The 10,753-nt window shown below is 42.4% G+C and overlaps 1 protein-coding gene across 1 annotated transcript in view; it reads left to right on the forward strand.

Annotated features, from left to right (window-relative positions):
• The window catches only part of CFAP61 (cilia and flagella associated protein 61), an 854,500-nt gene extending 844,639 nt beyond the window's left edge, over positions 1-9,861 (forward strand). The window contains exon 26 of the mRNA XM_053712009.1: positions 9,484-9,861. Coding sequence (XP_053567984.1) covers positions 9,484-9,684 — 201 coding nt within the window. The 3' untranslated portion in view covers positions 9,685-9,861. The remainder of the gene's footprint in view (positions 1-9,483) is intronic.
• Positions 9,862-10,753: the final 892 nt, after the last annotated feature.

Consider the following 10,753-nt stretch of genomic DNA (forward strand, 5'->3'; position numbering starts at 1 on the left):
AACCGTACATTTAGTGTAGCCTTCTCTGGAGCATCCTCTGCCCCGTTACCACTTTCTGTTGGGGTACCTCAAGGCTCTGTCCTTGGTCCCCTTCTCTTTTCAATCTGCACGTCGTCACTAGGTTCCTTAATAAAGTCCCATGGGTTTCAATACCATTTGTATGCCGATGACACCCAAATCTACCTCTCTGCACCAGACCTACCTCCTTCCTTACTAACCCATGTCACTAACTGTCTTTCTCACATCTCATCTTGGATGTCCTCTCACTACGTTAAGATAAATCTCTCCAAAACTGAACTCCTTATTTTCCCCCCTTCTTCCATTGTCTCCACCCCCAAAATTTCTATAACTGTTGATAATTCCATCATTACCCCTACCCCGCATGCCCAATGTCTTGGGGTCACACTTGAATCAGATCTTTCCTTCACTCCTCACATTCTGTCCTTGGCTAAAGCCTGCCGCTTCCACCTTAAAAACATCACTAAAATTAGACATTTCCTTACACAAGATACAACCAAGATTTTAATCCACTCTCTCATCCTTTCCCGCCTCGACTACTGCAACTCCGTCCTCTCTGGTCTACCTAGCTGCCGCATAGCTCCTTTACAATCCATTATGAATGCCTCTGCCAGGCTAATCTTCCTTACTCGTCGCTCTTCATCTGCTGCACCTCTCTGCCAATCCCTTCACTGGCTTCCTCTTGCCTCTAGGATTAAACATAAAATCCTCACCCTGACATATAAAGCTCTCAACTGCACTTCTCCCCCCTACATCTCAGAACTTGTCTCTAGATACTCTCCCTCCCGTCCCCTTTGATCAGTCAGGATCTCCTCCTCTCTTGTTACTTCCTCATATTCCCGTTTACAGGACTTCTCCAGACTAGCCACCATCTTGTGGAATTCCCTGCCTCGCTCCATAAGACTCTCCCCTAGTTTTAACAGCTTCAAGCACTCCCTAACTCCATTGCTTTCCCCTTGAACCCCTTAGAATGTAAGCCTATGGGCCCAGCTGTTTACAGATCACTTCATAAGAGCCGACTACAACAGTGAAACTCTCGGCAGGGCCCTCTACCCACTTGACCCCTACAAAAGCTATCCTGCACACCGACTATGTTTACAGCGCTGCGGAATCTGTTGGCGCTCTACAAATACCTGATAATAATAATAATAGTGCATTATGTTACAATGTGCTGCCTAAGAGGGCTGTAGTGCATTATGTTACAATGTGCTGCCTAAGAGGACTGTAGTGCATTATGTTACAATGTGCTGCCTAAGAGGGCTGTAGTGCATTATTTTACAATGTGCTGCCTAAGAGGGTTGTAGTGCATTATGTTACAATGTGATGCCTAAGGGGACTGTAGTGCATTATGTTACAATGTGCTCCCTAAGATGGCTGTAGTGCATTATGTTACAACTAGTCCTAAAGCCCGTTTACACGGGCAATTTTTTGCAGTACAGCGGTCCCATCCCTTGCTCTCTCTCCCCCCCTCTCTTTTGCTCTTTCCCCTCTCTTTTGCTCCCTCTCTCCCCTCTCTCTTTTGCTTTCTCTCCCCCCTCTCTTTTGCTCTCTCTCCCCCTCTCTTTTGCGCTCTCTCTCCCCTTTCTATTTTGTGCTCTCTCTCCCACCTCTCTTTTGCGCTCTCTCTCTCCCCCTCTCTTTTGCACTCTCTCTCTCCCCCCCCTCTCTTTTGCTCTCTCTCTCCCCCTCTCTTTTGCTCTCTCTCCCCCTGTCTTTTGCTCTCTCCCCCCTCTCTTTTGCTCTCTCTCCCCCCTCTCTCACTATCCCCCTCTCTTTTGCTCTCTCTCTCTCTCCCCCTCTCTTTTGCTCTTTCACTCTCCCCCTCTTGTTTGCCCTCTCTCCCCATTCTCTCTCCCCCCTCTCTTTTGCACTCTCTCTCTATCCCCCTATTTTGCTCTTTCTCTCCCCCCTCTCTTTTGCTCTCTCTCTCCCCCCTCTCTTTTGCTCTCTCTCTCCCCCCTCTCTTTTGCTCTCTCTCCCCCCTCTCTTTTGCTCTCTCTCCCCCCTCTCTTTCTCTCTCTCTCTCTCCCCCTCTTTTCTTTCTACCCCTCTCTTTTGCTCTCTCTCCCCCTCTCTTTTGCTCTCTCTCTCTACCCCTCTCTTTTGCTCTCTCTCTTCCCCCCTTTTTTCTCTCCCCCTCTCTTTTGCTCTCTCTCCCCCTCTCTATTGCTCTCTCTCCCTCTCTTTTTCTCTCTCTCTCCCCCCTCTCTTTCGCTCTCTTTTCCCTCTTTTTTGCTCTTTCCCCTCTTTATTGCTCGTTCCCTTCTCTTTTGCTCTTTCCCCTCTATTTTGCTCTCTTCCACCTATTTTGCTCTCTCTTCCACCATTGTCACGCCGCGGACAGCAGATCAGGTAGACTCTGAGGCCAGGTGTGTTTGTCCTCGCGCTGTCTCTACTGCGCATGACAGCTTTGGACAAACACACTTGGCCTTTTATATTATTGGATGTGCTGCCTAAAAGGGCTGTAGTGCATTATTTTACAATGTGCTGCCTAATAGGACTGTAGTGCATTATGTTACAATGTGCTGCATAACAGGGCTATAGTGCATTATGTTACAATGTGTTGCCTAAGAGGGATGTAGTGCATTACGTTACAATGTGCTGCCTAAGAGGGCTGTAGTGCATTATGTTACAATGTGCTGCCTCAGGGTCTGTAGTGCGTTATGTTACAATGCGCTGCCTAAGAGGGCTGTAGTGCATTATGTTACAATGTGTTGCCTAAGAGGACTGTAGTGCATTATGTTACAATGTGCTGCCTAAGAGGGCTGTAGTGTATTATGTTACAATGTGCTGCCTTAGAGGGCTGTAGTGCATTATGTTACAATGTGCTGCCTAAGAGGGCTGTAGTGCATTATTTTACAATGTGCTGCCTAAGAGGGTGTAGTGCATTATTTTACAATGTGCTGCCTAAGATGGCTGTAGTGCATAATGTTACAATGTGCTGCCTAAGAGGGCTGTAGTGCATAATGTTACAATGTGCTGCATAAGAGGGCTGTAGTGCATTGTGTTACAATGTGCTGCCTAAGAGGGTGGAGTGCATTATGTTACATTGTGCTGCCTAAGAGGGCTGTAGTGCATTTTGTTACAATGTGCTGCCTAAGGGGCTGTAGTGCATTATGTTACAATGTGCTGCCTAAGAATCCTTTAGTGTATTATGTTACAATGTGCTGCCTAAGAGGGCTGTAGTGCATTATGTTACAATGTGCTGCCTCAGAGCCCTGTAGTCCATTATGTTACAATGTACTGCCTAAGAGGGTGTAGTGCATTATGTTACAATGTGCTTCCTAAGAGGGCTGTAGTGCATTATGTTACAATGTGCTTCCTAAGAGGGCTGTAGTGCATTATGTTACAATGTGCTGCCTACGAGGGCTGTAGTATATTATGTTACAATGTGCTGCCTAAGAGGGATGTGGTGCATTATTTTACAATGTTCTGCCTATGGGGACGTAGTGCATTATGTTACAATGTGTTGCCTACAAAGGCTGCAGTGCATTATGTTACAATGTGCTGCCTAAGATGGCTGTAGTGCATAATGTTACAATGTGCTGCATAAGAGGGCTGTAGTGCATTATGTTACAATGTGCTGCATAAGAGGGCTGTAGTGCATTATGTTACAATGTGCTGCCTAAGAGGGCTGTAGTGCATTATGTTACAATGTGCTGCTTAAGAGGGTGTAGTGCATTATGTTACAATGTGCTGCCTAAGAGGGCTGTAGTGCATTATTTTACTATGTGCTGCCTAAGAGGGTGTAGTGCATTGTTTTACAATGTGCTGCCTAAGAGGGCTGTAGTGCATACTGTTACAATGTGCTGCCTAAGGGGCTGTAGTGCATTATGTTACAATGTGCTGCCTAAGAGTCCTTTAGTGCATTATGTTACAATGCGTTGCCTAAGAGGGCTGTAGTGCATTATGTTACAAAGTGTTGCCTAAGAGGGCTGTAGTGCATTATGTTACAATGTGCTGCCTAAGGGGTTGTAGTGCATTATGTTACAATGTGCTGTCTAAGGGGGCTGTAGTGCATTATTTTACAATGTGCTGCCTAAGAGGGTTGTAGTGCATTATGTTACAATGTGCTGCCTAAGAGGGCTGTAGTATATTATGTTGCAATGTGTTGCCTAAGAGGGTTGTAGTGCATTATGTTACAATGGGCTGCCTAAGAGGGTTGTAGTGCATTATGTTACAATGTGCTGCCTAAGGGGGCTGTAGTGCATTATGTTACAATGTGCTGCCTAAGAGGGCTGTAGTGCATTATGTTACAATGTGTTGCCTAAGGGGGCTGTAGTGCATTATGTTACAATGTGCTGCCTAAGAGTCCTGTAGTGCATTATATTGCAATGTGTTGCCTAAGAGGGTTGTAGTGCATTATGTTACAATGTTCTGTCTAAGGGGATGTAGTGCATTATGTTACAATGTGCTGCCTAAGAGGGCTATAGTGCATTATGTTACAATGTGTTGCCTAAGAGGGCTGTGGTGCATTATGTTACAATGTGCTGCCTAAGAGGGTTGTAGTGCATTATGTTACAATGTGTTGCCTAAGGGGGCTGTAGTGCATTATGTTACAATGTGCTGCCTAAGAGGGCTGTAGTGCATTATGTTACAATGTGCTGCCTAAGAGGGCTGTAGTGCATTATGTTACAATGTGCTGCCTAAGAGGGCTGTAGTGCATTATGTTACAATGTGCTGCCTAAGAGGGCTGTAGTGCATTATGTTACAATGTGCTGCCTAAGAGGGCTGTGGTGCATTATGTTACAATGTGCTGCATACGAGGGCTGTAGTGCATTATGTTACAATGTGCTGCCTAAGACTAGGCTGTAGTGCATTATGTTACAATGTGCTGCCTAAGAGGGCTGTAGTGCATTATGTTACAATGTGCTGCCTAAGAGGGCTGTGGTACATTATGTTACATTGTGCTGCCTAAGAGGGCTGTAGTGCATTATGTTACAATGTGCTGCCTAATTGGGCTGTAGTGCATTATGTTACAATGTGCTGCCTAAGAGGGTGTAGTGCATTATATTACAATGTGCTGCCTAAGAGGGCTATAGTGCATTATGTTACAATGTGCTGCCTAAGAGGGCTGTAGTGCATTATGTTACAATGTGCTGCCTAAGAGGGCTGTAGTGCATTATGTTACAATGTGCTGCCTAAGAGGGCTGTAGTGCATTATGTTACAATGTGCTGCCTAAGAGGGCTGTAGTGCATTATGTTACTATGTGCTGCCTAAGAGGGCTGTAGTGCATTATGTTACAATGTGCTGCCTAAGAGGGTGTAGTGCATTATATTACAATGTGATGCCTAAGGGGGCTGTAGTGCATTATGTTACAATGTGCTGCCGCCCTCTGTAGTTTTAAAAAAACCTAATCCTCAGCCTATGATATTGCTACAGGTGAGTATTGAGTCGTTTCAGTGCTGATAGTTACTGGTGGTAATGTAGATGCAATATTGCTGCACGAGAGCTTTCGGCTGCAGTATTGTGGGAGCAGATACCATTTGCTACCTTGCTTTTTGCTACATTTTCTATATCTAGGTCTTCAGACCTTCTCGCATAAGAGTAATACTTTGTCCCTCTTTAGTTGATACTAGATTTCTGTACATGATGTTCTAGCGGTGACTTGTTTAGTGTCATTATCGCTACTCTTCTCTGTAAAATAACCTCACTGATTTTGTCTACAGATTCCTGTACTACAGATATTTATATAATTACAGGCTGCCAAACAAACTGGGAATTGTAGTTCCAAGCCAACAGTTATTCTGCCATGTTAAATTGACACTGTACTGCAAACATTTCCATCACGGATATGAAAAAGCAACACCTAAACTTTTTTTTCTTCATGGAAAAAATAGCTGTTTCCTGATGCTCATTTGCTTAAAGATACTTCTTCATCTTAAGGATTTTTGGTTGACAAGCACTTCCTGTAAATGCTTGCTGAGGATTGGTGGGAAGTACCTATTAACCAAACAGGTCAAGTAGGAAGTGGTATATTAGTTACTTCTTATTTTTCCAGACAAAATAAAATGTGTTCATATTTAAACGGACACTAAACCACAATTTTTATCTTTGTTCTATTGGTATCTTTATTTGGAAAAGCAAAAATGAAAGTTTAGGAGCCGGACCATTTTTGGTACAGCACATGGGTGGTGCTTGCTGACTGGTGGCTACATTTAGCTACCAATCAGCAAGCGCTACCCAGGTGCTTAACAAAAAATGAGCCGGCTCCTAAGCTTTGATTCCAGCTTTTCAAGTAAAGATACCAAGAGAACGAAGAAAATTTGATAATAGGAGTAAATTAGAACGTTGCTTAAAATTGCATGCTCTATCTGACTCATAAAAGAAAAAAAATTGTGTTTAGTATCCCTTTAAATGGTGCAATTTCATATGGATTTGTTATAGTACGTCATCCCTTTATGGAAGTATCTATGAGTTTCAAATGCCCTATGTAATATTCTCTAGGAATTCAATTTGCCTTGTCTAATGCATCATACACTGAAATACACTGACCTAGATTTGGAGTTTGGCGTTAGCCGTGAAAACCAGCGTTAGAGGCTCCTAACGCTGGTTTTAGGCTACCTCCGGTATTTGGAGTCACTCAAAATAGGGTCTAACGCTCACTTTTCAGCCGCGACTTTTCCATACCGCAGATTCCCTTACGTCAATTGTGTATCCTATCTTTTCAATGGGATCTTTCTAACTCCGGTATTTAGAGTCGTTTCTGAAGTGAGCGTTAGACATCTAACGACAAAACTCCAGCCGCAGGAAAAAAGTCAGTAGTTAAGAGCTTTCTGGGCTAACGCCGGTTTCTAAAGCTCTTAACTACTGTACTCTAAAGTACACTAACACCCATAAACTACCTATGTACCCCTAAACCGAGGTCCCCCCACATCGCCGACACTCGAATACATTTTTTTAATCCCTAATCTGCCGACCGCCACCTACGTTATCCTTATGTACCCCTAATCTGCTCCCCCTAACACCGCCGACCCCTGTATTATATTTATAACCCCTAATCTGCCCCCCTCAACGTCGCCTCCATCTGCCTACACTTATTAACCCCTAATCTGCCGACCGCAAAGCGCCGCCACCTACGTTATCCTTATGTACCCCTAATCTGCTCCCCCTAACACCGCCGACCCCTGTATTATATTTATTAACCCCTAATCTGCCCCCCACAACGTCGCCTCCACCTGCCTACACTTATTAACCCCTAATCTGCCAAGCGGACCTGAGCGCTACTATAATAAAGTTATTAACCCCTAATCCGCATCACTAACCCTATAATGATCGGAACAGCCAATAGAATGCGAGCTCAATCTGATTGGCTGATTGGATCAGCCAATCGGATTGAACTTGATTCTGATTGGCTAATTCCATCAGCCAATCAGAATATTCCTACCTTAATTCCGATTGGCTGATAGAATCCTATCAGCCAATCGGAATTCGAGGGACGCCATCTTGGATGACGTCCCTTAAAGGAACCGTCATTCTTCAGTTGGACGTCGCCGGAAGAAGATGGGTCCGCGGTGGAGGTCTTCAGGATGGAGCCGGTCGTCATCGGATGAAGATAGAAGATGCCGCTTGGATCAAGATGGTTGCCGGTCCGGATCGCCTCTTCTTCCCGGATAGGATGAAGACTTTGGAGCCTCTTCTGGACCTCTTCAGCCACCGGATGATGGATCGCCAACCCCCGCTTGGGTTGGATGAAGATTTTGGAGCCAGGACGGATCGGTGATACCTGGTGAGGTGAAGACAAGGTAGGATGATCTTCAGGGGCTTAGTGTTAGGTTTATTTAAGGGGGGTTTGGGTTAGATTAGGGGTATGTGGGTGGTGGGTTGTAATGTTGGGGGGGGTATTGTATGTCTTTTTTTACAGGCAAAAGAGCTGAACTTCTTGGGGCATGCCCCGCAAAGGGCCCTGTTCAGGGCTGGTAAGGTAAAAGAGCTTTTAACTTTAGTAATTTAGAATAGGGTAGGGCATTTTTTATTTTGGGGGGCTTTGTTGTTTTATTAGGGGGCTTAGAGTAGGTGTAATTAGTTTAAAATTGTTGTAATATTTTTCTTATGTTTGTAGATATTTTTTTAATTTTTTGTAACTTAGTTCTTTTTTATTTTTTGTACTTTAGTTAGTTTATTTCATTGTAGTTATTTGTAGATATTGTATTTAATTAATGTATTGATAGTGTAGTGTTAGGTTTAATTGTAGGTAATTGTAGGTATTTTATTTAATTCATTTAATGATAGTATAGTGTTAGGTTTAATTGTAACTTAGGTTAGGATTTATTTTACAGGTAATTTTGTAATTATTTTAACTAGGTAACTATTAAATAGTTCTTAACTATTTAATAGCTATTGTACCTGGTTAAAATAATTACAAAGTTGCCTGTAAAATAAATATAAATCCTAAAATAGCTACAATATAATTATTATTTATATTGTAGCTATATTAGGGTTTATTTTACAGGTAAGTATTTAGCTTTAAATAGGAATAATTTATTTAATAAGAGTTAATTAATTTCGTTAGATTAAAATTATATTTAATTTAGGGGGGTGTTAGTGTTAGGGTTAGACTTAGCTTTAGGGGTTAATCCATTTATTAGAATAGCAGTGAGCTCTGGTCGGCAGATTAGGGGTTAATAATTGAAGTTAGGTGTCGGCGATGTTAGGGAGGGCAGATTAGGGGTTAATACTATTTATTATAGGGTTAGTGAGGCGGATTAGGGGTTAATAACTTTATTATAATAGCGGTGCGGTCCGCTCGGCAGATTAGGGGTTAATAAGTGTAGGCAGGTGGAGGCGACGTTGAGGGGGGCAGATTAGGGGTTAATAAATATAATATAGGGGTCGGCGGTGTTAGGGGCAGCAGATTAGGGGTACATAGGGATAATGTAAGTAGCGGCGGTTTACGGAGCGGCAGATTAGGGGTTAAAAATAAAATGCAGGTGTCAGCGATAGCGGGGGGCGGCAGATTAGGGGTTAATAAGTGTAAGGTTAGGGGTGTTTAGACTCGGGGTACATGTTAGAGTGTTAGGTGCAGACGTAGGAAGTGTTTCCCCATAGCAAACAATGGGGCTGCGTTAAGAGCTGAACGCGGCTTTTTTGCAGGTGTTAGGTTTTTTTTCAGCTCAAACAGCCCCATTGTTTCCTATGGGAGAATCGTGCACGAGCACGTTTTTGAGGCTGGCCGCTTGCGTAAGCAACTCTGGTATTGAGAGTTGAAGCTGCGTTAAAAATGCTCTACGCTCCTTTTTTGGAGCCTAACGCAGCCTTTATGTGGACTCTCAATACCAGAGTTATTTTTATGGTGCGGCCAGAAAAAAGCCGGCGTTAGTTTTTCGGGTCGTTACCGACAAAACTCCAAATCTAGCCGACTGTGAATATTAAATTATTGCTCTTCATTATAATAGGAAACGTTTAAATACTTCTATGTATATTTGTATGTTTCTTAACATTAACATGTATATGTGTTTATCCAGGTCTGTGAGCAACCATCTATGAAACAAATAGTCCAGCAAGTGACAGATGAGCAAATAAATCTTACAGAACAACCTAAGAAATACCTTAAGCTGATATTTGAACAGAATGGCTACAAGCAAGCGTTGGAGAAAAGTGTCTTAAATTACCTGAACTACAACAGCAATCACCTGTCCATGTTTGCCAGGCCTGGGATTGTGTAGGTCTTTGTGTCATAAACTAATGTGGGACTTTCAACTGCACAGAAAAATAATCTGATAAGATAACTGTAAAAAAACAAAGAGCACAATATGCATTCTGTATGCTTACCTGTAGGGGGCGGTGGTGCCTAGATGCTGCTGCAGGAACTGGATGAGCAATTAAATAACACCATTAACAAACTTTTTGTCTTTGTGATCAGTAATTAATGCAACTTGAACTAACTTTAAGAGCTGCATATAACACTAACATGCTCTGAGAAATTCCATTAGAAGCCTAAAATCTATGCCTAATCAGTTGTGCTTTGTGTGCAACATTATAAGAACAGAGTTTAAAGCGACAGTAAAGTGTATATTTTCCCTCAAAACTTTTAAAGCATTGTAGGATAACAGCCTACCTCTACTTATTACCTTCTGAATGCTCCTAGAAGCTGTATTTCATCACCCCTTTAAAGGGACATTGTAAGTTTCTTCCCTTGAATGTGTTCCCAACAAACATTTTTTTTTGTATTATCATTTTTATTAGTATTTTAAACATTGCATTAAATTTAATTATAACTCCTTTACATTTATTTTGTTATTTGAAATACATGTTTTTGCCTTGTTCTATTTGTATTCTTTATTGAGGTAGGCTCATATGCTGATTTCTAAGACCTTGAAATCCGCCTTTGATCTCAGTGCATTGTATTTGCTTTTCACAGCTAGACAGCCCTAAGTTATGTTTGCCATATAGATAACATTGTGCTCACTCCCATGGGGTTATTTATGAGTAAGCACTAATTGTCTGAAAAGCAAGTTTGTGAAAAGCACTGAAATAAGGGAACAGTCTGCAGAGGCTTGGATACATGGTAATCACAGAGGTAAAAACTGGGGAATTGGTAATAAAGGGATTATCTATCTTATTAAACAAAACGTTTCTAGTAGACTTTAAGTACAAAAATTAAGTAAATAAGTCGCCACAATACAAGCAGCTCTTTATAAATCTGAGTCCTTGAGTCATTAAGCTACACGGTTCTCCCCACTGTTAATCAAACTGATTTGGATCTACTAGCGGTCTTCAGCCCTCTCTCTGTAG

This window comes from Bombina bombina, chromosome 4, assembly GCF_027579735.1.
Source record: "Bombina bombina isolate aBomBom1 chromosome 4, aBomBom1.pri, whole genome shotgun sequence".
NCBI classification, from domain to species: Eukaryota; Metazoa; Chordata; class Amphibia; order Anura; family Bombinatoridae; genus Bombina; species Bombina bombina.